We start from the raw sequence: 27,721 nt of genomic DNA on the forward strand, positions 1-27,721 counted from the left end.
GCTGTCCCGCAGGCTGGCAACGCGGGGGGCAACGCTTGGGAAATGCCCGTTTCTGGCTTCCTCCGGGTGACGCTGCCAGGGATGGGGCTTCGCACATAGCCCCGTTTATAGGGTTACCGGTGTGCCACGCGCAGCCCGGAGGCCGCGGCGGGTGGGCGGCACGGCCCGGGGGCAGCGGTCGGTGGGGAGGGGACAGGGCAGCCCTGCCCTCCCGCTTCCTCCTCCTCTTCCTCTCGTCTCCTCCTCCCCTTCCTCCTGCCTTCTGCACTCTGGGGCTTGTAGTCCGCTCGCCGCCGCGCACATGGGGCGCGACTACATTTCCCGAGGGACCCCCAAATCCTCTTCCTCCTCCTCCTCCTCCTCCTCCTGTCGCGCTCCGGCGGCAGCGGGCCGGCCCCGCCGCCCCCATGCCCGCCGCCCCGCAGGTACGGCCGGGCACCCCCATCGCCTTCCTCTCCCTCGCGCACCCCAAATCCCCCCCGTTACCCGAAGGAGCCCCCCCTGCCCCGACGGAGCGCCCCAGAGGGGTTCCCTCGGCGGGGGCTTTGGGGGGAGCTTTCCCCTCTCCCCTTGCGCAGGTTCCCCCGGGCCGTGCCCCCCGTACCCCCCGTGTCCCCCGGCCAAGGTCACCGGGCGATGGCTCCTGCCGGCCCTGCACCGGCGGGCAGAGCCGCTTGGCTCGGGGGGGGGCTCCGGGGGGCTGCTGGGGGTCCCCCGAGCCGGGAGCATCCCGCGGGGCCCCCTGGTGCGTGGCGCTGGGGGGATGGAGCCGGGGCTGGGGGCTGCGCGGAGCGGTGTCCGTGCGCCCTGCCGTCCCCGCGGGGACGGTGGCACGGGTGCGGGCAGTCAGCGCAAGGGGACCAGCATCCTCCCGGACGGAGCTCGGCCCCTGCAAGGCGCACGGCCAGCACCTGCTCCCTGCGGGAAGCGGCCCCCTGGGGTGGGCAGCGGGTGCTGGAGGCGGTGGCCGGCCACATGGGCAGCCCAGCGCTGTGACGAGCCCGAGCCGGGGCAGAGTCCAGGCTGCCCGGGCGCTGGGGACGCGGGGCGGGCGCTGCGGGGGGTTTTGCCACTCGCCCCTTGCCCTCCGCGTCTCCGTCCCGCCGTGCGCGGCGTGGCGCGGGCGCTGGCGGGCTGTGGGTGTTGGAGCGCCGCGCTGCGAGCCCCAGCCCCGCTCCCTGGGCTCCGGGTGCCGGGTGGGCCTCAGGAAACACGCTGATCCCTCGAGGAACGTCAGGCGTGCCGGAGCAAGCGAGGGCTTGCCGTGCCGCCGGCTTAGTTTTCCTAATTCTGCGTCTGCTTGAGATTAACGGCGTACCCCGGGCTGCGCGTGTGCCTGTGTAAGAGGTAGGTAGGGGCTGTTTGCACAGCTGGGGGGTCTGGGCACGGTGCTGAGTCACCAGCGCCGAAAACCCACAGGAACGCGGCCAACGGGCGAGTCCTGGTGCCGACGTCGGGACCTCTCCAGCGGGGCAAGCCCCGGCCTCACCGTGCAGGGCGGCACGGGCTGGGACGGGCTGCGGACCCGCGGGTATTTGGGGCCAGGGTGTTTGAGCAACCGCGATCGGTCGTTCCACAATTCATGGGTCATCGGGTTCGTAGACCTTGGTCCGGTGGCATGTGGGTTTTTATCGCTCGACGAGTGCTGCCGGTGAGGCGTGGGAGAGAGGGAGAGGTGCTGCGAGGGCACCGGGGCGTGGGGCTGGCTCCGGCCGAGCACGGCGTCTGCTGCGGGGGCGAGGAGGGGAAAGGAACCTCACCCCCAGCCCGGGTAGCTGCAGGCCCCTCTTCTTTTTCGGTTTTGCACATCCCCTCCCTTGTTTGGGTTTGAAAGGCCGGAAGGAAGGGGAACCACGGGTGTTCGTGGTGAAGATGAATAAGTAGCAAAATCCCGCCTCTAGGAAGACAAAAGCAGGCAGGGAAAGGGCATTTTGGGGTCAGGGATGTTACAGGAGGGCAGTGGGGAGCTGTGGGGCCGCATGGGATGGAACGAGTGGGCTCTTTGGGGACAGCCTGGCTGGGAAAGCAGCTCCTGGACGTGCTTTCCAAAAGCTTGGACGCTCATCCAGGGCCCTGCCTCCCCCAGCCCCATCCCGTGACTGCTAATCGGGCCTCCTGCTTTCCCACTGCCAGATTCAGGGGTTTGAGCATTTAATCCTCCATCAGACTGTGAACCTCGTGACAGCCCCAGGGCATTTCTCGCTTCTCCCTGGCCGCTGCCGATGGATGGCCTGAGCATCGCACCCTGGCATGCCTGCAGGCACCACGTGCGGCAGGGGAAGCCGCCTGCCTCCGGTGCCTCTAAAGCCCCAGCTAACATACAGCATGGGCAGCCCCGTGCTGGGCACATGTTAACTCAGTTATTTTGTGCTCGGCTGGGGCTGGCACTGCCCATTCTGTGCCTCTGAGCCTGGTGCTCGGCCGTCTTGCCCTCCCCAGCCCCTGGGAAAACGTGCTGAGCAGCTCGGCCCGAAGGGGAGCTTTGCTCTGGGGAGGGGGCAAAACCCCCCTGGCTTTAAAACAGGAGAGAAGGGAGGTGGCGTGGGTGGGGGAGGATGGGCAGCCGCACTGCAGAGCAGCGCGACGCGTGCATCCGTCAGATCTTTATGTGTGCTTTGAAAACACCGCCCGAACTGGAGGGCCTCCTGCAAAAATAAAGGGTTTTTTAGATCTCTGCGGGCTCCTGATGTTGCAAGAACATCTCCCGGGGCGAGAAGGTAGTGGTATTTATTTGCGTTACTATTACGGAGGAGTTTGATCCTGTGCCAAACGCTGCTCTCTCCCCAGAAGCTGCAGCAGCGTGTCCTTCGATGTGCCGAGGAGTGCCTGCGGCCGGAGAGGAGCAGCCTGGCGCGGCAGCGCCCGCGTAGATGACAGTGCCGGGGCGAGAGCTGGTGTCCCACCGCAGCGCTGCCCGGGCCGCCGCCGCCATGCCCAAGCAGGATGACGGCAAGAAGCTGCCCTCGGAGACGGCGCCGGACCAGCGCTGGAAGCTGCAGGTCTTCTACCTGTGCTTCTACGGGTTCATGACGCAGATCCGGCCCGGGGAGAGCTTCATCACCCCCTACCTGCTGGGGCCCAACAAGAACTTCACACAGGAGGAGGTGAGTTGTGCTTCTCCCCCCAGCGCACCCCGTTTTGGCCACGGGCACCCAGGGGCCAGCCAGAGCATCCCCCCACCTGAGTGGGGTGCCGAGGACATCCCACGGCAGCCCTCAGCCCCGTGATCGAGCCGTGCTGGTGGAGAGCAGGGTGGCTGAATGCCCAGTGGTACAGGGTTGGGTGGCTGCTCTCCCCCCTGCACGCCTGGAAGGTGCTTTTGGGGTGCAAGGAGCTTGGCAGGGCAGGAGCCAGGGCACTGCTGGGCTGGGTGTCCCCCCACCGTGCCAGCTGGGGGTGGGGGGACCCCAAGATGCATGGCCAGGGAGGGGGCAGCGCCGGGGCCTCTGGCAGCAAGGGGGTTAGGTGAGGATCCCCCCTGCCAAGCGGTGCTGGCCCCACTCCCAGCCGCCGTGGGAACGCCGTGTTCCTGGCGCAGCAGGGGGCCGGGGCTCAGCCCGGCCCCTGGCCGAGTGCACAGGGGCCAAATTCCTCCCGAGGAGGGGTCCCAGCCCCGCACTCCTCCTCCGGGCTGGCGGCACCCACCGGGGCCATGTCTCCTGCCCGGTGGCGCTGCGCCCCGCACTCATCCTCCCTCCGCGCGCCGCAGGTGACCAACGTGATCACGCCGGTGCTGAGCTACTCCTACATGGCGGTGCTGGTGCCCATCTTCCTGCTGACGGACTACCTGCGCTACAAGCCAGTGCTGGTGCTGCAGAGCCTGAGCCACATCTCCATCTGGCTGCTGCTGGTGCTGGGCACCTCCGTCCTGGCCATGCAGCTGATGGAGTTCTTCTACGGCGTCACCATGGCCGCCCGCATTGCCTACTCCTCCTACATCTTCTCCCTCGTCGCCCCGTCCCGCTACCAGCGCATGGCCAGCTACTCCCGCTCCGCCGTCCTCCTGGGCGTCTTCACCAGCTCGGTGCTGGGGCAGCTCTGCGTCACGCTGGGCGGCGTCCCCTTCCTCACCCTCAACTATGTCTCCCTGGGCTTCGTCACCTTCGGCCTCCTCCTCACCCTCTTCCTGGAGCGGCCCAAGCGCAGCCTCTTCTTCAACCGGCCCGAGGCGGCCTGCGACGGGGCTGCGCCCACCGAGCTGGACAAGATGGCCGGGGGGGACGCCGGCGGGGCGGCGGGGGGCTGGCGGGAGATGGTGCTGTGCCGCATGCTGCGGGAGGTGTGCGCCCTGGCCAAGCAGTCCCAGCTCCAGCTCTGGTCCTGCTGGTGGGTCTTCAACTCGGCCGGCTACTACCTGGTGCTGTACTACGTGCAGATCCTCTGGAACGAGATCTACCCGGCCAGGGACAACCGCCGGGTGTACAACGGCGGGGTGGACGCCGCCTCCACGCTGCTGGGTACGCTGTCCTCTTGGGGCCGGGGGGGACGTGGGGTGGGAGCACCCCCATCCTGCTGCATGCCCTGGGGAGGGCGGTCTTAACACTGCTTTACGCAGTGCAGTATCGGGGAGGTGGCAGCGGTAGGCTTGAGGGCATGACGCAGGAGCAGCATCCTGTGGGGGTGGGAGTTCACGGTGTCCCCTGTGCGTGTGTTCCCCCCCCCCATCCCCCAGGGGCCATCGCCTCCTTTGTGGCCGGCCACATAAAGATCCGCTGGGCGCTGTGGTCGGCGCTGGTGATCGGGTTGGTGACGGCCGTCCAGGCGGGGCTGCTGATGCTCATGAACACCACCAGCAACATCTGGCTGTGCTACGCTGCCTACGTCCTCTTCCGCGGCTCCTACCAGTTCCTGGTGCCCATCGCCATGTGCGTGGTACCCCGACCCCTCCTGGGAGGGTTTTGGGGTGTGTGGGGGGCCGGTTCTTGCTGCCATCCCCCACCGGTGGCTGGGCCAGTGCTCACCGCCCTCCCCATCTCCCAGTTTCCAGATTGCTACCTCCCTTTCCAAAGAGCTCTGCGCGCTCGTCTTTGGGGTCAACACCTTCTTTGGCACTGTGCTGAAGACCATCATCACCATCATTGTGGCCGACAAGAGGGGCTTGGGCCTCTCCGTGCATCCCCAGGTAGGGCACCGAGGAGGGCAGGGGTCCCATGGCACGGGAGGAGGGGTGCAGGAGGCACGGGGCTCGCTGCAGGCACCGCTCTCTTGCAGTTCTACGTGTACTTCGGCTACTTCACGCTGCTGGCAGCGGCCTACCTGATAGTGGCCATCGGTGTGGGCGTCCGGCACAGCCGCCGTGCGCAGCCACCGGAGCCGGTCCCCGCCACAGCTCCGGTGCAGGAGAAGAGCCCAGAGGCAGACGCCACGGAAGCCTGAGTGTCAGCACCCAGCCGGGCAGGACAGACGGAGAGATGGATGGACAGACGGATGGACGGGCTCCCTTGGCATGGCGCCTGGCCGTGGCGGCGGGTCGTGGCTCAGTAAATGTGTGTCACCACCACCAGCGTGTGCTTTGCCTCCCACCGCGCTGGTGGTCCTGAGGATGCAGGGACCCACCTTCTGCCCCAGCTGCTCCTTGGGGCCGGGGGCTGTGCTCCTGCCCCGAACTGGGTGCAGAGGAGGATGCTGGCGTGGCGCAGAGCCAGCAACCAGCCCCGAGGCTTGCTCTTCCCACCCCTTTTTGAGGCTGACACGGCCCCAAACACGACCAGAGCAGAGGCAGGGTGCCCACGGCAGCACCACCAGGTACCACGCGAGGGGAGTGGTGGGGGTCCAGGGGGTCCCGGCCACCGGCTTCCCATCGTCCTGCAGAGCTGTGTGGAGCCAGGCTACAAGAGGATAACGTTTCTTTATTCAGTGCCTTTAGAAAATGGTTTATGGGACACAACGGACAAAAATATAAAGATCCACAGGCTTTAAATTGCATTAATTACACAAAATACAGTAGACTGTAAGAAATAGAGGCCGTGTGACTCGCACAGCTTTTATGGTAATAATTTCCATACAATAATAAAAAGCTAGTTACTGATTTATCTTTTTTTTTCCTTTCTTTCTTTTTTTTTTTTTAGCACCTTGGATTTGCCCACACCAATGCAAACTGGCTTTGCTCCGCCTCAGCCACCCCGGGTGCAACACCGGTGGCCTGGCGGGTGCTCGCGGTGTTTGGCCTCGGTACCACATGTGGTCAACACGCACACACACGCAAACGCATGTAAACACATGCCAAGGGCACGCCGGGCTGCCCCGCTCCTGCCCCAGCTGGGGGGCTGCCCCATTGCCCCGTGCACCCCCCGGTCCCTGCTGACCTGTGCCGAAAGCCGGAGGCACCCGGGGCAGGGGCACGGGCACAGCCAGGGGTCCCAAGGGCGCACGGAGGGGATGGGACCCTGGCCCTGTGCAGGGGTGGCAGTAAGGGAAGGGGCCCGGAGGGGAGCTTTGGGATAGATACTGGGGACCAGACCCCCAGGGTTCACCTCGTGCCCGGTGAGGAATGGGCGATAGAGGTGAGGATGATGAGGTGCAGGGCTGCCTGGGAAGGACCTTACCAGGGGAGGACGGAGACTGCAGAAGAAGAGCCACTGGGGAGCCGCACCGCTGCCAGGGGACAGCCCCTCACCTGGGGAGGGGACGTCTGGGGTCCTCCTTGGGCTGGCAGGAGATGCCACAGCTCCGGCAATGCAGCTCCTGGTGAGGACGGTGTGGGGCTGGGGGGCTCAGCCCCCCCGCCCCAGGCTTCCCAGCAAGGCACACAGCATGGCATCTCCGAAACCTCCCTGCAGCGTATCCTCCCCGCCCAGCCTCCCCGAAAAGAGCATCTGAGCAGGGAGGAGCAGCGGGCGGTTGACACAAGGATACAGCTGCAGTGGTTAAACACAAGGGGTTAGAAGAGAAGTGGTGTACGAGAGGAGGAAGAGGAGGAAGGCAGCCAGCCCACGGCTGCCCTGATCAGCAGGGGTGGAGGCGAGCGCCTGCCGGGCCGGGGCAGCGGCGATGGCGATACTCTTTGGCTTTAGGTCTGGGGGGAGAAGAAACCCAGTGGGGCGAAGGCAGGAGCGTGGCGGGGAGCAGACCCTCCCCGGGGAGGCGTGCAGCGCTCGGCGAGCGGGGTCATTTTTTGGCAGCGGTCATGAAGCTGTTCTCGATGCAGAGGACGATGAAGGCGTGCTGGCAGCTGCTGGCCGCCTGCTCCAGGAGCTTGCCCGAGCTCAGCGAGGAGGCCTGCCCGCTGGTGCTGCGCTCCTCCGTCCGCCACGCCTCGCAGTAGCTCTCGGGCAGGCGCCGGCCCTTGGCGTCCGAGCCATGCCAGACGCTCTTCTGCGGCCTGGAAGGCAGAGGGGGGTGAGGCTGCCGCAGCAGGAGCTGGTCCCGAGCCTCAGAGCCGGGACCCCAGCCGGTCCCCGTGGAGATGGACGCAGTGGGATGTGGCACGGGGTGCCCGGTGCCCAGGGATGGCCGCAGTGGGATGCAGCATGCGGTACCCGGTGCCTGCTCCGAACCCGTCCCCTCTGCCTCCCTGCCTGCCTGCCTGCAGCAGGTCATGGCCACATCCCGCGCCCTGTCAGGAGCCCCATCCCTGCACTCACCACGCCGAATCCCGCAGGACGTCCCGGCCATCGAAGGAGAGGATGCGGGCATCAGCCCGCAGCGGGGCCTCGCTGCCGGTGAAGAGAGCCTCCCAGTTACTGAAGAGCACCTCGTCCTGGGGGGCAGAAATGGGGGTCAGCCCATCCCGGGACCTCCAAAGCCCCTCCACAGGGGATGTGGCGAGGGGCTTCGGGAAGGGGTCGGGGCTGTACCCGGAGGTTAACGATGGGCACGGTGGCACGGTCGGCCCTCCGCACGATGCTGTACAGGTCCTGCAGGCGGGAGGAGAGGAAGGCGCGGAAGGTGCCGGCCAGCCCGACCTGCCGGGCTTGCTGGAAGCACTGGAAGTCGGCGCCCCGGATGCCGCGCATGCCGCCGCTCAGCGGCGCGTTCAGGGCCACCAGGTGCAGCTGCAAAGGGGACAAGCAGGCATGAGGGACACCACGTCCAGTCCCATCACCTCCCAGCCCGGGGCGTGGGACCGGCAGCACTCACAGCAGGCTGGAAATCCTGGTGCACGTGGGCGGCCACGGGGGCCGGATCCGGCCGGCGCTGGACGTAGTAGCTGTTGAGGAGCTCGTGCTGCTGCAGCAGGGGTGGCTGGGGCAGGCGGTGCTGGTTGGCCAACACTTCGTCCCCGCGCCACGACCGGGCGGTGGGCGGGGGGCTGTGGTTGCGCAGCGGGTGCAGGGGCCCGCGGGGCTGGAGGGGGTGTTGGGACCCCCCGTAGTGGACGCTGGGCAGCTTGTCGTACACCTCATTGTCCTGGGGTGGGATGGAAGGAGGGAGGGAGGGAGGGAGGGAGGGAGCATTCAGGGGCTGTGCTGCCCCCAGACCCCAGCACGGGGGATGTGGTGGGGACAGGGATGGGGGACTCACCAGTGCCGAGCTGGGGACCAGGGTGTGCTCCTCCAGCTGCAAGGACACGGCACATGAGCGCACAGCCGCCACGCAAGCGCCCAAGCATCCCCCCGAGCACGGTGCCACCCGTCCCCCGACTCACCAGGACCCTGCGGAAGCCCCCGCGCAGGCGGACGTAGAGCTCCTGCCGGTCGGCCAGGAAGACGAGCCCCCCCTCGGGCAGCTCGTGCGCGGCGCTCAGCATGGCCTGGTACGTGGGCAGGGCGCGCAGCTGCGGGCACAGCGCGCCGGGCGCTCAGATGGCTTGGATGGCCAGCCCCTGCGTGGTGCCACCCGCCCCAACCAGAGCCCCCACTCACCCCCAGGGACGTCCCGCTGGTGCCCGGGGGTCCGGGGGGCCCCGGCGGTCCGGGGGGGCCAGGGATGCTGATAGCTGGGGGGAAGAGAGGTGAGATGGGGATGGGCCCCAGCCTGGGCCGTGGGCAGGGGCGCGGGGAAGGCACTCACCTGGTCTGTGGGGGCCTGGGAAGGAGGGTGGCCCGGGGGGGCCGGGAGGGCCAGGAGGGCCCTGCCGCCCCTCGTATCCGATGCCGGGGGGTCCCTGCGGTCCGGGAGGCCCCGGTGGCCCAACGATGCTGTCCCCCTTGGGACCCTAGGTGGTGCGAGAGAGCATCCCTGAAGCAAAGCAGCCGGGGGTGCCGCCCCCGCAGCGCAGTACCCAGAGCCTCGCTGCTCCCTGTGCCATGGGGCACTCACCGGCAGGATGTGGGGTACTCACCGGCAGGCCCGGGTAGCCCTGGGGCCCTGGTGGCCCCATGGCACTGGGGCCATACAGTGCGGTGCTGCCCGGCTCGCCCTTCTCGCCCTTGGGACCTGCCTCCCCCTTGTCACCCTGTGGGACAGAGTGTCCTTAGGGCGAGTGGCCAGGGAGCCCCAAATGGCTGGGGACCCCAGCAGCAGGCACGGGGAGAAGGCCTTACCCGCAGGCTGGCGCCGAAGCGGCTCAGGTCGTAGGGGAACTGGCCTGGGGAGACAGAGAGCAGCGGCGGTGTGGGCACGAGCCGCCTGCCGCCCGCCTCTGCCCGGGGAGATGTGTCACTCACCTGGGGGCCCTGGGGCACCCACGTCTCCTTTCTCTCCCTTTTGCCCTGGAAACTGGTGGAAACCTGCCAAGAGCACAAGGGCGATGCCGTCTCAGAGGCGCACCGTCAAGGCCACTGCCCTGACAGAGGGACCCTTTGCTGGGGTCCCCGGGCCGCTGGGAGGTGCTGGGGCGCAGACACCCCCTTACCTGGGAAGGCCGGCAGTGCAGGACGGCTGGCATCGCTGAAAGCCTGCGGGGATGCAGAGAAAGCAGCTGCGGGGACAGCCACCTCCCTGCCAGCGTGTCCCCTCCGTGTGACAACGGGATGGAGGTGGCGAGCACCGAGCCCACGGCACGGTGAGCCGGTCCCCGCCGTGAGGTTACGGTGGCACTACTCACATTGTTGCTGTCATAGACTATGCTGCCAGGAGGCCCAGGAGGGCCGGGGGGACCTGGGGGACCAGGGGGACCCTGGGGGGGGGAAAGAAGACACATCAGGGTCCTGCAAAGCAGGCAGTGCGACAGGTCCCCGCACAGGGCTGCGGCTGTGCCCTGGGGCACCCAGCAGCCCAGCAGGGGCAGGGACAGCGGCTCAGGCATGCGTGCGCCCATTGCTGGAGGGACACAGGCCCCCAGCCAGCCTCTCGGTCCCCTCTCCCCCCACCACACCGCCCTGTGCCAGGCCAGCCGCGCTCACCCGCAGGCCCAGCATGCCGCCGATGTCCGCCGGGTCGCCCTTCTCGCCCTTCAGCCCGTTCATGCCGGGACGCCCCTGCGGACGAGCAGCGAAACATCAGCCTTGTCCCTGTCCTGGGGTCACTGGTGCCCCTGCCCTCGAGGTGCTTCCTTCCGAGCCCACCACCCCCTGCAGACATGCCGGGGAGCGGGCTGGAGGTGTTTTGGGGGTGACTGAGGTAGAGGAGATGGTGGCCCAGAGGCAGGGACAAACAAACCAGGAGGGGGTCTTACAGGTCTGCCCGGAAAGCCAATTTCTCCCTTCAGCCCTGCTCGTCCGTGGGGGCCCTGGAGAGAGAGGAGAGAGGACAGGAGCATTCAGAGCTGCGGGAGGAGCCCCTTCCCCCCCACGGGACACGAGGAGGATGGTGGCGCTGACTTACAGACGGGCCCATCGGTCCCCGCAGCCCTGGCTCCCCCTGTGGACAGCAGACGGGGAATTATTGCACCAGGAGCACCCGGCACCGCGCTGCGGCACAGGGATGCGCCTGGCCCCTCAGCAGCACACCCACCTTCTCTCCTTTCACATTAGCGGCAACGACGGTCCCGTCTGGGCTAATGATGACGCCGGGCTCTCCCTTCTCTCCCTGCAAGAAAGCAGGAGGCACACGGGGAGACGGGTGGACCGGCACCAATGCCAGGGCTCAAGAGGGATGGGGGAATGCAAACCATTACCTTCAGCCCTGGGGAGCCCTGCAAGCCAGGCGAGCCCTGGTCCCCTTTTGGTCCCACTGGGCCCTGCACGGAGAAGCACGGGGCATCAGCCACCAGAAGCAGACCTGACCCAGCAATGGCTGTTTCTGCCCCGCCACCTCCACGCCTGCCTCCCCCCTAACGCTGGAGCTCAGCCCGGGGCGCACGGTGGGGCTCGGCTTTGCTCTGGGACCGCCACACCAAAAAGCGTGACAGGATTGGTAACCAGAGGTTTGGAACAAACGCCTGGAGCGTCTCTCCCTGGCAAGGAGGGCTGGCCAGGCTCGTGCCAGCAGGCTGCCAGCCATCAGTCCCCCACAGTGCCCTCAAGCTCGCAAGAATTTTGGCTCTCAGCTTCTCTGCTCGCTGACAGTTTCCCTTTGGCATGGCCTGTTTTCATTTATCTGCCCTATTCCCCGAGGGGCGAGTTGGGTGGATGCTTTCCCGACCGCTCCTCTGGACGCTTGCCCCCAGCCCCAGCTGGCCCCCGGGGGCTGCCCCACTGCTGGCTGTGGTGTCCCCCCAACTCACCGGGAAGCCGGCATGGCCCGGTCTGCCCTGCGGGGGGAACAGACACAGGTGAGAACAGGCAGCAGCTTTCCAGCCGCGGAGCCCTCCCAGCACCGCGGGCAGCAGGGAGGTGAGGTACCTACCTCTGGGCCCGGCTGAGCCGCCAAAGACCTCTGGAAAAACAGTCAAAATGTTTTTTTAATGAGACCTTTGCTCTGGAGCCCAGCCTGCAGCACGGGCAGAGCTGCAGGACAGGTCCCCCTAGTTTTATTTCTGCACAGCGGGTGCTGGGTAAGCCCCTTCTCCCCAGCGTTAGCTCCCCCCAGGCGTGGGAATGACTTACGTCTTCACCCGAGACGTAGACGACCTGTCCGGGGGGGCCAGGCAGGCCGGGGGGGCCAGGCAGCCCCACTCCATCTTGGCCTCGCTCGCCCTGGAAGATGCAAGGGTCAGCGCGCCGGCTGCCACCGACCGGCCCCATCGGCAGCGCGGCACCAAGCCCGCACCTACCTTCTCACCGGGGCTGCCTCTGTCGCCTTTGGGTCCCTGCAAGGAGAAGGGAGCGTGGGTGAGCTTCCCGAGAGGCGGCGCCTTCGGGGGACGGGGTGCGCTGGGGCAATGCCCGCCAGCTGATGGGGACGGGGCTGGGAGCAGCACGAGCATCCCCCGCGTGTGGTGGGCACCGAGCAGAGCAGCAGCTGAAGGCACGGGGGGGTTTTGGCTGCTGGGAGCGGAGATCTACACGGAGATGGGGCCGGGGGCATGCTCCTACCTGCGGTCCGGGGAAGCCCTCCAGGCCAGGGCGGCCATCCACGCCGGGCATGCCAGCGTCCCCCTGGAACAAGCATCGGGACAGGGCGAGATGCAGGCACAGCACCCCCATGGCATCCCCAAACGTCCCCCCCAGCATCCCGCTCCTACCTTCGGTCCCGGCAAACCAGGCTGCCCGGGGCTGCCGACCTCCCCCTTGATCCCCGGCAGTCCTGGCACGCCCTGCAGGACACACGGACAAGGGGACGTGAGCGCGCAGCGCCCAGCGGGGTCGGAGGGGAGGGAAGGGGCGCGACGGCCCCAAGTTACCTGAGGTCCTTCGGGCCCGCGCGGTCCAGGGGAGCCGGCGGCGAGCGGCAGCCCCGAGCCCTCCATGTCGGCCTGGGGCAGGAGAAGGGGCTGAGCCGTGCCTGTCCCCCTCCTCCCACCCTGCGCCTTTCCCCTGAACGCTCCTGGCACTTACAAATCCAGCCTCGTAGGCCGGCCCCGGTGGCCCCGGTGGGCCAGGGGGGCCCGGCTGCCCTCGGGGTCCGATGGGCCCAGGAAGGCCAGCTAACCCCATCTCTCCTGGGGCGCCTGCTGGCCCCGTGTCTCCCTTGCTGCCCTGCAAAGGGGAAAGAAGAGGAGGGTGTGGATGGGAGCCCGCAGAGCCATCCCCACGCAGCCATCCCTCAGCCTGGCAGCCCAGCCAACACCCCAGGTCCCTGTGCAATGTGCACGGTGGCCACCAGAGGCTCGTCTAAATTCATAAATGCTTTTTTACTCTTTTTTTTTTTTTTTCCCTCCACGCTGCCCCAACAGCAGGGTGAGCTCAGCACCGAGCTAGGACACTCGCACGCACCCCTGCATTGTGTTACGGGTCTCTAAGCAGTCTGGTCAGCCCTCGCCCCTATCTCCCACCCCGTCTACGCTCTCAACGCCAGTGAGCTCGCAGCACTGAGGCACGTTAATCCGTGTGTAATTAACAGCACGTGTAATTAACAGTTTGGCTGCAGGGCTGTGGTGGATAAGGGGCAGCCTGGCCCTGCAGGGAGGGGATGGCAAGCGTGTGTGTCCCCGCTGTGCCACCTGCCTGCTGCTACCTCGACCCTCGCCTCTCCCAGAGGTGGGGATGTGGAGTGGAAAGCAAGAAGCTGGAGCAGGCAGGAGGGGAGAGGAGGTGGTTTGCTCTGGTTAGAGGTGAGAAGAGGAGTGGGTACAGAGAGAAGAGAGATGTGCAGAAGTCGGGGTGTTTCCGAACAGGGTGCAGGCACCCACTGGCTCCTTTCAGGGCCACCCTCGTGTTTGAAGGCAGAAAAACATCCCTGTTGCATACTGCCCGTGTGGGCACTCTGCCTGTCCCCGTGTGCCAGGCTCGCAGGCATCCCCCTGGCCCACGGCACCACGTGGGCAGCAGCACCCTGCGCCCCCAAGCCCCGGCACTGTTCTGCTCTGAGAAGAGCACACGTGCCCGTGGCCCCCACGTCTGTGCAAGGGCTGCCCCCAGCACAGCATCCCTGCAAAGGGACCCCCCCCCCCCGAGAGGAGCCAGCCCTGGGCATGGTACCTTGGGTCCTGGTGCTCCGGGGAGGCCGAGGTCACCCACGTCACCCTGGGGAGGAGGAGAGGGTGTGAAGGGGAGCAAGTTGGTGATCCCCAGCCTGGGGCTTGCTGGGTCTGGAGGGAGCCGGGGCCTCCGGAGATGCACCAGGGGACGGAGCAGCAGCTGCTACAGGTCCCCAGGGTGCTGGCTGCCCCAGGAGGGAGCAGAGACATCCTGGGTGCACAGGATGGGGGACACTCACCCGCTCTCCTTTGGGCCCTGGTGGCCCAGGCATCCCGTCTTTTCCAGGAGGACCTTGAGGACCCTGCAAGATGCCCAGGAGATGGCTTCAGCACGGGGGAACGCTGTGGTGCTGGCAGGCACGGAGCTATTGCCACCGCAGGGTGGCCCTGGGATGGCTCCCCCTTGGCCACCCCACTCCTACCTCCGGCCCCGGGGACCCGGGGACCCCATCTCTGCTGGGCAGCCCCGGTGGTCCTGGCAGGTCTGTGCTGTTCATCCCAAACCGTCCCGGCTCCCCTGGCAAGCCGGGCACGCCAGGGGGCCCCGGAGGACCGGGTGGCCCTCGCGGGCCCTGTAAGAGAAGAAGGGGATGATGGCCAGAGGCGTCCCTTGCTCCCTGCCCGGAGGAGGGGTCCCACACTCACCCGCACGGTCTCCAGGTCACCGCCAAACCCGGAGCCCTCCATGTCGATGAACGTCTGGGGGAGAAGTGCAAGGGAAACACTGGGACCAGGGTGCCCAGCGGAGCAGGGGTGCTGCCCCAAGGCACCCCCACGCCATGCCCCACAGCCGCCGCATGTCCCGGGGGCACCTACCAGCCTGTCCTGCTTGGAGGAGGGTCCCGGTGGTCCGGGGGGACCTGGCAGTCCTGGGGGGCCCCTTGGCCCCACACCGGGGTCACCCTGGGATGGAGGAGAGAGCGTGGTTTGCAGGCACAGCCTGGCCACCCGCTACAGCATGGGCACAGTCACAGCACCCGCACGGTCACTCACCTTCTCCCCCTTCAGCCCGGGCTCTCCTGGTGTCCCGGGGAACCCCTGGGGCCCCATCACACCCTGCAAAGGGGGGCAGAGGTTGGGCGTCAGCAGGTGGCGAGGTGCAGGGGCGGCCATCCCGTGCAGCACACCTCTGCCCCCCTACTTACGGGTTTGCCGTCCTCGCCGGGATCGCCCTAGGGATGGCAAAGAGGAGAGATCAGTGGGGTGCGCCGGGGAAAAGGGGGAGCAGCCCCATCCCTGCGCCCAGGAGAGGGGCTGCCTGAGCTAGGGGCTCAACTCACAGGCTCGCCGTCCCTGCCGGGGGCCCCTTCCTTCCCCGGCAGCCCCGGGGGGCCGGTGGGGCCAGGGGGGCCGGTGACTGGCTCCAGCACTGCACCGTCAGTGTGCCGCGAGGGGGGGCCGGGCTCACCGGGCTCGCCTTTCTGACCCTTGGAGCCGGGATAGCCAAAGCCAGCGCTGCCCTGGGGAGCAGAGGGAAAGGCGTCCGCCCGTGCCCAGCAGCACGGCCCCTCTGCCCCCTGGGGCTCACAGCTGGCACGGGCATAGCTTCACCCTGCAGCACTGCCCGGCTCCCCCAGCGATGCTCACCTTGATGCCCAGTTCACCTTTTTGCCCCTGCGGGACAGAAACAGAGACGGACGGGTGTCAAATGTTGACATGTGGCTGCAAACCAGCGGGAGAGGCAGCCCCCGGCAGCACCTCTGTCACCCACCTTCTCGCCCTTGGTGCTGCCCATCCCCAAGACGCCACCGGTCCCCGAGTCCCCTTTCAGGCCACGTTCGCCTTTCTCCCCTTTTTCTCCTTTGGGGCCAGCGCCTGTGGACACAGGAGAGGGACCTGGATGCTCTGGGTGCTGACACCACTGGGGGCGGCCACCCTCCTGTGTCCCCACTGCCGCTGCGGTGCCCCAGTGTTACCTCCCGCAGGGACCCGCAGCCTCTCCTCCGCTCTGGTCCTCTCCGCCTGCTGTGGGGAGCCTGCGCCACTCCTCGACCCGCTGTCCGCTGCCACGGGCGGGGAGGTGACGGGGACAGCATCCACCAGCCCCGGGACACCCTGTGCCGGCGACAAGGGGACACCAGCTTTGAGCCTTGCCAACCAGCACGTCGCCGCCGAGTGCAATGCCAACTCACCCCGTCCTTCCCCGAGAGCTGGCGCCTGTCCTCTGCCCCGCTGCCAAAATCTCCAGATGCCTGCGTTTGCCCGGGGAGAGACAGAGCGGGTCAGCCTGCCGGACGGGGTAGGATCCCCCGAGGCTGCGGCCACCCAACGCTCACCTCGGCATCGTCCTCCTCCTCCTCGCACTGGTGCTCAGCCGCCCGCGGGTCCCCTCGGAGCTTCAGGTCAGCAATCACACCCTGCAAGACACCGTCGTGGACCAACATGGGGTCCTGCTGCCCTGCCACCACCCTACTGAGCCATCATGTCCCCAAAGCAGAGGTGGGACATGCCGGCTGCGGCTGGCCATCCCCCCATGCCGCGGGATCCAGCACCTCTGCGCACAACCTCGCCCCCAGCCCCTCGCACCCCAGCCCCGTGCTGCCGGCAGGGCTCAGCTCCCCGCTGCGGACTCCGATCCATGGGAAAAAGCCCTCCAGCACCGGGAGGTCACAGCCGGGCCCCGGGCAGCTGGACAGCAAGGCTTTTACGGGGAGCTTTTTGGATGTGCTCCTCGCTTCCACATCGCCGGAGCACTCCCCACCCCAGCCGGCCTTGCTGCCTTGCCTCTCCCCAGCCAGGGATGACAGCCAGCCCCGGGCCGCCGCCGTCTGATTTTGTATTTCTTAGGCTAATCCCCACTTCCTTACCATTTATTTGGGTTTTGGAATTGTCGTGAGCATTCAGACCCCTTATTTATAAAACAAACCTCCACAAACTCCTCCCTAAGGACGTCACCTCCAGAAAAGCCCCCAGAGCTGAGCTACCCGTGCCGCCAGGGGGGCACCATCCCCACTCTGACCCAGGAGGGCGCGTGGGCACTGGCCGGACCCTGCAGCTCTGCAGGGTCACGAGGCAAAGCCCAGGTCCTCGCTGCTGGGATGGGATGTGGGGATGCTCTGAGCCCAGCAGGGCAGCAGGGAGAAAACCACCCCGCCAGGGGCCGTGCTGGGAGGAGAGGTCGGAGAGGAGCGGTGCCTCGTCTCTGGGCGAGACACCTAAAATAACACCGGGGCTTGCTGGCAAGCACAGCGTGCCGTGTCCGGGAAAGAGACACGCTCAGGAAGCACGAGGTGTTTAAGAAAACAAGAACCGTAGGCAGTCACGGTGCAGCCAGGCTGCCTGCTATCCATCTATAAATAAAAATACAGAGAACTATAACCAGCCCCCAAGCAAACAGCCCCCGTTTGGGCTCTGAGCTCCTCCTGGGGCTGCCCGGCTCTGTCCCAAGTTTCCTCCCCACCAAGCACCAGCGCCAAGCCTGCACTACGCTAAATGCACCGCTCCAGGCTGGCCCTTCCAGGCGCTGGCCTCTTCTCTGGCATCCCGCTGTGGCCAAGCCCTCCATCTGCAGGATTTATTCGGCCCTGTCGGTGGCAGGAGCGCGGGCTGGGCGTCATGAGGCAGTCAGATGCCCCGCAGACACCCCGGGGGCCGGCGAGACCTCAGCCTCAGCCTCCCCTTCCTTGTGGCTGGCAGGGGGGCCGCTCTGCAGGCTGCCTCCTCCCCGAGGCAGAAACATCACCTGCTAGGAAGGCACGAGTGCGCTCTGTTCTGGATTTTTCTTCCACACCCGCCTCCCAGATCCTCCAAACCTCCTCCGGCTTGGAGGTGATTTCCTCCACGGCCACAGCTTGGCCCTCCCAGCAGGTTCAAGAGCAGGAGGTTGCTCTAGAGACCCCTCGGGGGCCGATTCGAGCCACTGGTCCCCAGCCCATCAATTATTAACCCCTGCTCGGGGACCTTTCCACAGCCTTCCTGCCCGACACGGTTTAATGGCTCCGAGGCCCCGGCGGTGCCAGTCGTGAGCCAAGGCAATGGTTAAGCTCAGGAGTGCAGTCCTCAGCTTTCCTCCCCCCAAGAGCTGTGGGGGATTTCCATGTCAGATGCATTTTCCCCACACTTTCCGTAAATCTTATCTAGCACGCAAGCTGTGCTCAAATCGCAGTCCGAGCTATCACCTTCCCTCCCGGCTCTTAAACCTCTTCCTGCAGATACCGCCCAAAGCCGGCCAGCAAAGATATGCTCCAGCCCAGACATTTTTTCCAGCTAAGAGAGACCATTTCACCAGCCCAGCTAGCAGGCACCGAAGCAGATGGGTATTTTTAGCAAAGTGGAGGCTCAGAGAGACTCTGCGCGCTGCTGGAAAAGCCATGGGCCATGGTGGATGCCACGGTGCAGCCCCATCGCCTTCTGCCTTGGGAGCTTTGCCCTGGGGAGGCCCAGGGACATAAAGCTGGTGGCTTCTTAAGCCAGCACTTCTTGCCAGGCTTCCTCACGACACACGTCGACTGGTTCACGGTGTGGGCAAAGAGGCTGGTGTCACGTCCAGCTGCCCTTCTCCTTGGGAGCTGCAGGTTGGGGTGACCCAAGGCCTTACCTGGTATTTATCTGGGTCGGCCCCCCCGGCCTGAGCAACGAAGAGCCCGGAGCCTTCTTCCAGCTCCATCTCATCCGGGGAGCGCTCGAAGCGGACCCGCTCGTACTCCTCGCAGTCCAGGTAGAGGACAACTTCGTCCTCCTCCACGCTGATGGCGAAGCGCGTCCACTGGTTGAGCAGCGTGGGCACGGTGAAGGTGGCCGCCACGTAGGAGCTCTGCGAGCCCGGCTCCGTGTAGTAGAAGATGATCTGCTGCTTGCCTGCGTGCAGGTCCGAGAGCTTGACGCCCACGTAGATGATGCTCTGCAAGGAGTCCGTGATGGCAAAGAGCACGCCGGCCCGGGGGGTGGTGGGCTGGATGTGGAAGAGGAGAGAGAAGTCCCGGTAGAAGGGGCTGGGCAGGTGGTACCGAGCCACCTGGCCCGTGTTGGCATTGGGTCCAAAGACATAGCCGGGGTTGTTGTCGGGGCCGTAGATTTTGAGGATCTCCTCTGGCGGGGGGTCTCCGATCAGCTCCAGGAGGCTGACCTCGGTGCTCAGGTTCTCTGCAAGAGGAGGGAGAGGGGACGGTGACAACCAGCACAGCAAGGACACGCACCCTTGGCAGGTCCCCCCCCCTCCCCAGCGCCTTTGGGGACACCGCACGGGGCCACCCTCTCCTCCTTGGGAAGGCAGCACGCTCTCACGGGGCTGCTGCTCCACAGCCTGCTGGAAATGAGGGAGGAAAGGGACACGCAGGCTCTGCTTTGCATCCCAGCTGCTGAGCCTAAAAGTCCCATCCAGCCAGAAGAAAACTCGCTGGTGAACTTTCGGGATATTTCGTGCCCTTTCCAATTAATGGCTACTTCACTTTTCTTGTCTTGCAGAGATGACCCCAACACTCATTGTCTCCAGAGGAACATTTTGATGCTTTCCCCAGCAGCTAACCCTGCTGCTGGCCCCATTCCCTGGACGGATTCAGCTTCCCAAAGCAAGCGGGGATCTTCCCGAGGGAGGGAGAGGAATTGCTGTCCAGATGGACAACCTTGTCCCTGGATGGGGTGGTGCCAGGGCATGGGCAGCACATCCGTACGGACCAACCCACGGACCGGGACGTGCATCGTAACGGAGCAGGGGGGGGTTCTGGGGAGCAGGGAGGGAGCCGGCATCTTCCCGTGCACCCCGGAGCTGCAAACTGGACGCAGCAGCAGTGCTCCTCAAGCTGCTCCCCCAGCACCATCAGGGTGCAGCTCCCAAAACGTGTCCCAGTCCCTGCTGCTGGCTCTCCGGCTGCAGAGTATCCCTCAGGTCTGATAAAATCAAAGCGTTCGTGCACGTGCGGCCACACGCCCGTGCCCACGCATGCCCGTGCCTGCTCCAGGGTCACGGCCACCCCCACATGGCCCTGTCCCTGCAGGGTCACCGCGGCTGGGAACAATCCCAGCCCTCCCCTTGCACCGCCTGGGAAAGCGGCCGGGCCGACGTGCACCCCGCCGGCTTCCCAGCTGATCTCAATTTCCAGCTCGCCTCCTGCCCCAGCTCGTTTTCTCAAGGCACTTTGGGGAGTTCTGGTCAGGACGGTCTCTCCTACCAGGCGCAGCTGAACATCTGGCTGCGCGAGCCAGCCCTCTGGATGCAAACTCCTGTTGTTTTGGCAGCACGCACATCCTCATCGCCCACACAACGGGCGCTGGATTCCTCCCTTCCTATGTCAACCTCTCGGGCCGGTGCCAACTTGATGCGAGCAAGCATGCTGCACGCCGGTGATGTTTAACTCCAGATTTCCCAGGAGTGAGAAAAATCTGACAGCTGCTCCCAGGTGCACGTCCCCATTTCAGGCTTGCCACTACCACGGCGGCCACCCGCACTCCAAAATGGCCGAGGGCTGCGGCATGGGACCTGCTCCAAACTGCCAGCCAGGACGGGGATTTTGTCCCCTTCTCGAGCCAGGGACACAAGGGGCCTCTGCAAGAAGCTGAGGCAAATCAGTGTTCCTACTTCCCCGTGTTGAGCACAGGCAGGGGATATCGGGGCAGAGGTGTGCACAGGAGGCCGGGAACCTCCACCCTGCTCTGGAGCCAAGTATTTTCCTCCAGAGCTCTTTGAAAAATAAAAAGATATTTAAAAAAAAAAAAAAAAAAAGGAAAGAAATCAGCCCAGCCCTGCCCAGCCTGGAAGGGAAACATGTCCTTTGGGATGGTGGGAGGAGATGAATACCTGGGTTTCTCTTCCAAAGCCTGCGGGCACCTGTGCAAGCGGAGCATCCCCAGCCTCCCGTGGCTGCCAAGCCAGGACGCCAGGGCTGACTGGCCCTGCTGGAGGGAGATTAGAAACGCCCTGTTTTCGAGGCAGGGGGATGTTTTCTCTCTGCCAACCCCAAAAAACATGAGTCCTGTGGATGGCAGCCACCCTCGAGTTGCTCCACGCAGGCACGAGGAAAGCCGCTCCCGTGGCGCTGGCCACTCCTGCGTGCGCACGGAGCAGCCCCGGCGCCGAGAGACGCCGCCAGGATGCAGGGACTGCGCTTATCTTGGGTTGGAGGAAGCCAAATTCGGAAGAGCTTTAAGCTAAGAGGAAATCAGAGCTTCCTCCCGGGGGTCCGCATGGGCTCGCAGGGGTGTAGGAGCCGTTGCTGCAATTTCCCCATGCAGACAGCCCATCCTCTGCCTTGGGGCTCGAGGGGTGTGGGGGGGGAAAGGCTGAAAGAGGCTTTTGTTAGCAAGGCAACTTTCAAGCATGTTTCCCTTGGTATTTCAGCCATCTCTGGGATCCCCCCTCCTCTCTAAAGGTGCCACTTGTGCCCTGGCTGGGAGACGACACGAGGAAGCTTCCCAAAGAAAACAGGATCGCGCCTTGCCCACGTGCAACAAGCGAGCAAGCCCACGGCCAGGGAGCACGCGCCCAGGTCCCGTCCCACTGCGCGCGTGGCACGGGGACAGTCCCTCGGCCAGCAGGACAGCGCTCACCCCCCAGCCTGAGCGTGGGGCTCCCCAGCACCACCGCCTACAATGAGACATTGTGCTCGCCCCGGCCACGGGAAGCGCTGCAGCCAGAAGCCAGACACGGCACCGTGACCCTGCCTGCGGGCTGGTGCCGTCGGGTGCCCGCTGGTTGCCCCAAATTCCCAACAGCGGGGAGGCAGGGAAATCCCCCAGACGCAGCTCCTTATCAACCCCAAACCTGCGTGCCTTTTCCAAAGCGATTCCTGGAGAGCCCAAACACTGCACCCTCCGTCCTGTGGAGGACTGCCAGCACCCGCGGCGGGCTGCAGAGCTGGCCACACATCTCTCCCATGGCCCGGCTGGGTGCCAAAGGCTGCCGGACGCCACTGCAGTTGCTGGTGGCGCTGGCACGGGATCATACAGGGATGCGTCGGGCTACAGTGACCGAGCTTTGGCTCCCGTTGCCCTTGGAAGGGCCCCAGGGATGCTCCAAGCCGCTCTTCGCCTGCGCCGCCTCCATCCCCGCTCCCCCATCGTGCGGCATCCCACAGACAGAGCCGCTTTGACAGCCTGGGGAGCCACCAAGGCCATGTGTGCATCCCTTGTGCTCAGACCCCTCTGCCTTGGCCGCCCCTGGACGGCACCCGGGGGCACAGGGGTCTGGCTGGGAACACAGCCCCATTCAGCAGAGCTGTGAGGGGTGGTAGGGGGGCTTTCATCTCCGACCGCTCCCTGCTCCGAGGGGTGCTTCTGACCTCCCCCCGTGAGCAGCCCCAAGCTGCCACCCTTGGCTTCTCCCCCCGCAGAAGGAGGCCTGAGCTTCTGGCCAAGTTACACACAGCTCGAAACCACTTTGTAGTGAAAATAGGACACAAAGCACCTCTCGTGCCTTCTGAGCAGGGGGGATCAAACATTAGCCGTGGGTAAATCATTAACCCCAAAGCGAAGGTGCTGGGGCAGCTGCAGGAGAGCGGGGCAAGCATGCCAAGGTGTGTACGCGGGGTCACAGCCCCAGCCCCCGCCGGGAGCGATGCCCTGGCGTTCCCTTCCCCAGGTCACCTTGAAGCCCCCGTGGTGAGCTCCGCAGCCACCCTGCATGGAGGACCAGCCCGAGGACAGGGCAGGGATGCTCAGCTTTGCAAGAGAAGCCAACACCCAAGAGCTGGAAAAGCCGAGGCTGGGTGGAAGGAGGCTTTGGCCAGGGGTCTCCGCAGCCTCCCGCAGAGACGAGGCAGTTGCAACCCTTGGTGCACAGGAAAGCCAGGCGTGGCTGGCCCAGTGGGGCGTGGGGAGGACAGACACACAGACAGAGACCGCCCAGCCACATTACCTGCAGACACATTAATAAAGACACAAGAATACCCTCCGTCCTCCTCGGGGAGAGAGTCACAAGGCAGAGGCAGGCGCCCGCCGGCAGAGTGCATCCAGCACAGGTCTCTGACGGCCTCGCAGAAGCCCTGGCACGGCGGGGGGGTTACGGGGACAGAGGCGCTACACCCAGGGACCAGGAGCAAGCAGAGGAACCACTCCAAGTAGCGGTGGCACCGAGACTCAAGCAGCCCCTCCCACTCATGCAAAGCAGCCCGAATTTCCGCCTCGCTGCCGTGGCTGAGATAATTCGGCAATCTGACATGGTCGGTGCCCAGCACGGTGCAGAAGGGCAGGTTGGCCGGGAGGGGCAGGCAGCGCCCGGCCGCTGGCATCAGTCCGGGAAAGGAGGAAGCGAGACCCTCGCCGCCACCGCCAGCGAGCCGCAGGGTGGAGGTTAGTAAATCAAAGTGGGGAGCACCGGCGGTGTCAGCAGGACGAGAATCCACACCGCCAGCTGCCCTCTGTTGGGGCGCAGAAGGGCTCCGGCTCCCGTCTGCACCGGCCAGCGCCAGCCCCCCGCCACCGGTGCCTTGGCTGCTGCCGTGCTCTGGGTCCCTGCCACCCAGCGGGGCGGCGCTTGGAGCGGCAGGGGACGGCCCAGGGGCCACCGAGGGTCCCCCGCCCCGCGTGCCGGCGCGGTCTGCAGCACGTGGCGTGGGCGATGCTCCGTCTCTCGTGGGGTCCGGGGCTGGCGCCGCCTGCTCGCGGGCACCGTCACCTGGTGAGAAAGGGAAAGGAGCACTACCTGGGCGGGCAGCCGCCGGCTTCTGCAGGGACACCCGTGTCCCCTCCGGCCGCCGGGGCGGCTCCGTCGCATCGGGGTGCCCCGTCCCTGCGGGACGCGGGGCCTCAGCGGGGACGTGGGCGGATGGCGTGCTGCTGGGGGGAGCGGCCGTCCACGCCACGCTCGTCGGCGCCGTGATGCCTGCAGAGCTCCTGTCCCACTGCTCGGTGCCGTCCGCTCTCTCCTGGCCCGTGGGCACTGCCGTGCTGGGGTCCTGCTCCTGGTGCTGCTGCGTGGTGGCCGGGTCCCCCGCCGCAGGGTCACGCTGCTGTGCTGCCGTCCCTGGGGGCGTGCTCGGGGTGGGTGATGCCTCTGCCAGCTGGGACGCGGTGGCCCCAGTGCTGGGTGCCACAGGGGTTCCTGTGGTTTTCGAGCTGCCCCAAATCCAGTCCAGGAGCTGTGCCTCAGAGGAGGAGAAGCAGCAGGAAGCCAGCAGCAGCAAAAGCCCCAGGCGGTGCGGAGCCATGGGGAAGGGAAATCGAGCCCAGTTGCTTCGCGAAGAGAAACAGAGGGGCTGGGGGAAGGAGAGGAGGGCAGAGGCAGGAGTTCAGCCCCGGTGAGGCGCCCGCAGTGCTCACATCGGTCTCTCCTCCCCAGCGCCGAGCCTTCAAACCGGAGCAGAAGGAGGAGTGGCCGTGCTGCTGGCCACGCCAAGCCCTCCTCTGCCGAGCGCCAGCCTCCCTCGCAGTGGGCACGTCCCCCTGGGGGCACGAGGCCGGGCCGGGGACCCACCTGAGCCCCCAGACACGTCTGGGAGCCGAGCCAGTGGTGGATGCGAGCTCCTTGCGCTCCCTGCCCCGCATCAGCCAGCTGCTGCTGCTCCCCGCCGTTAACTCCTTCCCACCCAAAAGGAGGAGGAGGAAAAAATCCAGATTTCCCCTGGATGGAAATGCAACAAGTCCCCGGAGCAGCAAGTGCTTTCGAGACGCTTTTCCCGATCAGTTTCGCTGCCAGGACCCCCCAGGTGCTATGGCGGGACAGCGAGCGAGCAGGGCTCTGGGGGAGAGCAGCCGGGCCCCCCCCAAGCATCATGCGCCAGCCCCGTCTCGAAGCCAGGACATGTGAGCAATCGTAGCCTCCAGTGCTGGGGTTTTGCCGAAGCCAGTTGCGAAAGCATCTGCTGAGCAGCTCGGCCTCGGAGCCAGCTGGGGACACGGCCGCTCCGCGCGTCCCCAAGCCCTCCACAACCAGGAGGTGCTGGAAAAGCATGCAGACTATGGCTCAGATGTCTGTTAGCTTCACGCAACGCTTCCCACGCTACGTTTTGCGGCGATATGGGCGAGTTTTCCCATTAAAGTGTTAGCTGGCACGGGAACCATGCCGCGCTAAGACGCTTGCCCCAAAACTGATGTTGTTACACGAGCGCTTTGTGGAACAGCTCTCCCCCGCCGCGGAGCAGCCTGCAACCAATGTCACGCATTTTTTGCCTGCATTTTTTGCCTTTACGCCCAGGTTTCCGCGTGCCCCCCCCGCGAGGGGGGAGCTCCCTGCAGCTCCCGCCAGCACCGCCTGCCTCGTCGTGTCCCAACAGGACAGGGCCCCACTGCGCCTCCCGAGGCCGCTCCACCCCGGGACGAACCCGTGCGCCCATGCCCTCCCGCGGGAGCAGCACGTTTGCCCGTCTGCTGGGGACGCTTTGCAGGGGGACAAATCCCAGGCGCTGCCTCCCTGCAGCAAGTGCATCGCTTCGGGAGCGGCGTGGAGGGGATTTTGCAGGCGTGCTGCTAGGCCAGGGGGTCCCCCTCCGCCCAGCGATGACAAGCACTCGGACGAAACCTGTGCAAAAGTACCGCAGCAAACAGGGCTTTGCACCGCAGCCAAGCCAGGCCGGTCCAGGTCAGGGAAGGCCAGACCTGGGTCCAGGTCCTGGACACAAAGCCTTTTCCTTTCCAGCGTTGCCCAACATACCCGGGGATCCAGGAGGAGAGGGCACTGCGGTGGGGGACAGCCGTGACGGGCTCATTCCTGGCCGCCCAGATGGACAGACGGACAGCAAAGCTGTTCCCTGGACGGAGCCCAAATCCCTTTCTCACGCTGGTGAGTCAGGGCCGGGGGATGCCGGGTGCTGCCGCCCTCCTCCCACCCCTGCGGGAAGGACGTGTGGAAATGCCAGGCTCAGCAGCCTTTCTGCCCCGGCCTCGCAGGGGCCCAACGCAGAGGCGGTCGGCGAGGAAAAGCCCCGGAATCCGTGCTGGGCTATGCAGAGAAACAGCCCTTTTAGGCTCCTCGACAATGGAGGGATTCAGTTTTGCCACAAAGGGGTTGTTGACGGGCCGCGGGCGCAGCCGAGGAATGCACCGCGCACGCCGCCCCGCGCAGGGGGGATGCGGGCTCCATTTCCCACGGCCTCTCCCCCAAAGCAGGGGGCAGGAGCGGAGGGCAGGAGCAACGCTCTGGAGATGCGCAGCAGGCAGAACGCCGGGCAGGAGCACCACAAGCCCCGGCAAGCTGCCTCGCCTCCGCCGGGGGGCATTTCGGGGCTGGCGGGGGGCGGCACCGTGCCGAGGCGCACCAAGCGCGCAGCCGCAGCGCGGATCCTCGGGCTGGGAGCAGGGAGGCAGCGCGCACAGGGCGTCAGGGGAAGAAAAGCCGGAGAGCACGTCCCCCTGGTTTCCAACCTGCAGCTCCCCACCCGTGGTTAACCAATAACCGCGTTTGGAGCGGGGCGCTGGGGCACGGGGCTGAGCCAGCGGGTTTCCAGCAACCCCGGGGCACCGGGAGAGCCCGGGGCTGTGGCAGGGGACCCAGCCAGGAAAATATTTGCTTTTGCTGCGCTAGTGCTGCAGCGCGTGGGGCTTGTTGGTGCCTCCTGCCACCGCGCTTCCAGCTCTCGCCCTGGAGGGTTTCGGGATGGGATGGGACTGGGAGCTCAGCAGCCCCCATCCTGCGGGTCCGGGTGGCTGCTGGGGACACGAGGACACCCAGCAGGTCCCCGTCGTGTCGCACCGGCTGCTCCTCCCCGGGGGCTCCCCACCACAAGCTGAGCGCAGCGAGCGGTGCAGACGGACGGACGGACAGACGGACAGACGGACAGACGGGCAGACGGACAGGCGGGCGGACGGACAGGCCGGCGGACGGACAGGCCGGCGGACGGACAGACAGCAGAGGGAGCCCCAGGTCCGAGCAGAGCGCGGAGGCGACACCGCAGAGAGGGACCCCGAGGGGTGCGCCTGCCCCGGCTCCCCCCAGCCCTCCAGCTGCAGACCCGACCCCGCAGCTGGGGCAGGACGAGCCCCCTCCAGGTGCCACTGCCCCAGCGAGCACCTCGCCCACCAGGACAGAAGGCCATCGGCATTTTTAGCAGAGCAAGCCCGGGCAGAGCTGGTGGGGCAATCTGATCCCCCCTCACCCGCAGCTTCCTTCCTCCCCTCCCCGGGCCTTTCTCTTGCTTTTGACTCCTGCTAAAAATGCCCCCAGCCCCCTCAGAGAAGTGCTGTGGGATGCTCTGGCAGCTGTCCCCGCAGCAGCACGGCTCCGTGCCCCACCAGGACCAGCAGGGAGGACACCTGGGGTTGCTTCTCGTGGAGAATGAGGAATTACCTTCCTCACTGCCACACGCACCAAGCTTGCGCTAGGGATGCATAAGTGGAGGGGCTTAGGGTAACAGCCCCCGCCAGCCCCCTTTCTGCAGTGACAAAATGTTTTGACAGTTTCAGGGTGCGCACCCTGCTGCTGCGGCACCCATGGGGCCGTGAGGCTGCCCCGTCTCCTCCACCAACCCCATGCACAGCTCAGACCCGGGATGCCAAAGCTGTCTCACGCCGGCACGCCGCAGCCCTGCAACCTTTCCAAAGCCTGCCCTCACTTCACAGCAGGCTCCTTTGTTAGCCTGCAGAAAGCTCACCCAGTTAACACGGGGAGGCGACAGCAGCACCGTTGCGTGCTCCTAACGCAAGGCATGAGAAAGCACCCAGCTCCAAAGGGCACAAAACGCGGCGGAGTGAGCCGTGAGCCGGGGGAGTTGGCTGGGAAAACCGCAGCTGCCAAACAGTTTGGCCAGCTAACCTCTGACAAAGCGCCACGCACGGCGCTGCCGGCCTGGATACCCGGCACCCCGGCGTGGAAATAAGGGCACACGGCGGTGCTGCCCCATCCGCTCACCTCCTCCACGTGAGGGCTGCTGGGGAAGGGACGAAACCTCAGCGCCGGCCCAGCAGGAACGCTGGAGGCGGGAGCACTTACGCACCAAGCAGAAAAAATTCGGCAACTGTCAGAGGCAGATGGTATCTTTAAAACCTATCGATGTTTGGGATTTTAATCTCTTCCTCATCCGAAAACACAAACAGCAGTTAAAAGGCACTCATCGGCACACACGCGCAAGAGGC

General features: G+C 65.9%; 2 protein-coding genes across 6 annotated transcripts in view; one reads left to right on the top strand and one right to left on the bottom strand.

The window, feature by feature from the left end:
* The first annotated feature begins 282 nt into the window (after positions 1–282).
* On the top strand, positions 283–6,029 carry SLC19A1 (solute carrier family 19 member 1). Of its 3 annotated transcripts, none has more exons than XM_083842747.1 (6): positions 283–425; positions 2,788–3,104; positions 3,710–4,457; positions 4,673–4,865; positions 4,981–5,122; positions 5,195–6,029. In XM_083842747.1, the coding sequence occupies exons 2-6, from the start codon at positions 2,871–2,873 to the stop codon at positions 5,258–5,260; spliced, it is 1,383 nt and encodes a 460-aa protein (XP_083698873.1). In that variant the 5' UTR covers positions 283–425; positions 2,788–2,870; the 3' UTR covers positions 5,261–6,029. The 3 variants fall into 3 exon arrangements, with proteins under 3 accessions (XP_083698873.1, XP_083698871.1, XP_083698872.1); XM_083842745.1 differs by having other exon boundaries at positions 287–425; positions 5,212–6,029; XM_083842746.1 differs by lacking the exon at positions 283–425 and adding an exon at positions 809–1,347 and having other exon boundaries at positions 5,212–6,029.
* Positions 5,830–27,721, bottom strand: part of COL18A1 (collagen type XVIII alpha 1 chain) — a 33,427-nt gene continuing 11,535 nt past the window's right edge. Inside the window, exons 1-41 of one of the 3 annotated variants that reach the window (XM_083842743.1) lie at positions 23,358–25,675; positions 18,321–18,865; positions 16,060–16,140; positions 15,916–15,975; positions 15,700–15,838; positions 15,495–15,598; positions 15,371–15,397; positions 15,064–15,243; positions 14,929–14,955; positions 14,777–14,839; positions 14,600–14,686; positions 14,429–14,482; positions 14,206–14,355; positions 14,023–14,085; positions 13,785–13,829; positions 12,702–12,842; positions 12,548–12,619; positions 12,389–12,460; positions 12,240–12,302; positions 11,978–12,013; positions 11,811–11,900; positions 11,611–11,640; positions 11,489–11,515; positions 10,940–11,002; positions 10,777–10,851; positions 10,648–10,683; positions 10,499–10,552; positions 10,227–10,301; positions 9,929–10,000; positions 9,737–9,779; positions 9,549–9,611; positions 9,426–9,469; positions 9,224–9,337; positions 8,953–9,097; positions 8,805–8,878; positions 8,588–8,716; positions 8,464–8,499; positions 8,080–8,349; positions 7,797–7,994; positions 7,584–7,699; positions 5,830–7,321 (exon numbers count right to left, since the gene is read on the bottom strand). In XM_083842743.1, the coding sequence (XP_083698869.1) occupies positions 7,108–7,321; positions 7,584–7,699; positions 7,797–7,994; positions 8,080–8,349; positions 8,464–8,499; positions 8,588–8,716; positions 8,805–8,878; positions 8,953–9,097; positions 9,224–9,337; positions 9,426–9,469; positions 9,549–9,611; positions 9,737–9,779; positions 9,929–10,000; positions 10,227–10,301; positions 10,499–10,552; positions 10,648–10,683; positions 10,777–10,851; positions 10,940–11,002; positions 11,489–11,515; positions 11,611–11,640; positions 11,811–11,900; positions 11,978–12,013; positions 12,240–12,302; positions 12,389–12,460; positions 12,548–12,619; positions 12,702–12,842; positions 13,785–13,829; positions 14,023–14,085; positions 14,206–14,355; positions 14,429–14,482; positions 14,600–14,686; positions 14,777–14,839; positions 14,929–14,955; positions 15,064–15,243; positions 15,371–15,397; positions 15,495–15,598; positions 15,700–15,838; positions 15,916–15,975; positions 16,060–16,140; positions 18,321–18,865; positions 23,358–23,862 (4,482 nt within the window). In that variant the 5' untranslated portion in view covers positions 23,863–25,675 and the 3' untranslated portion in view covers positions 5,830–7,107. Of the gene's footprint in view, positions 7,322–7,583; positions 7,700–7,796; positions 7,995–8,079; positions 8,350–8,463; positions 8,500–8,587; positions 8,717–8,804; positions 8,879–8,952; positions 9,098–9,223; positions 9,338–9,425; positions 9,470–9,548; positions 9,612–9,736; positions 9,780–9,928; positions 10,001–10,226; positions 10,302–10,498; positions 10,553–10,647; positions 10,684–10,776; positions 10,852–10,939; positions 11,003–11,488; positions 11,516–11,610; positions 11,641–11,810; positions 11,901–11,977; positions 12,014–12,239; positions 12,303–12,388; positions 12,461–12,547; positions 12,620–12,701; positions 12,843–13,784; positions 13,830–14,022; positions 14,086–14,205; positions 14,356–14,428; positions 14,483–14,599; positions 14,687–14,776; positions 14,840–14,928; positions 14,956–15,063; positions 15,244–15,370; positions 15,398–15,494; positions 15,620–15,699; positions 15,839–15,915; positions 15,976–16,059; positions 16,141–18,320; positions 18,866–23,357; positions 25,676–27,721 lie in introns of those variants that run through there. The other 2 variants (XM_083842742.1, XM_083842744.1) reach the window with 2 other exon arrangements.

This window comes from Anser anser, assembly GCF_964211835.1.
Source record: "Anser anser genome assembly, chromosome: 6".
NCBI classification, from domain to species: Eukaryota; Metazoa; Chordata; class Aves; order Anseriformes; family Anatidae; genus Anser; species Anser anser.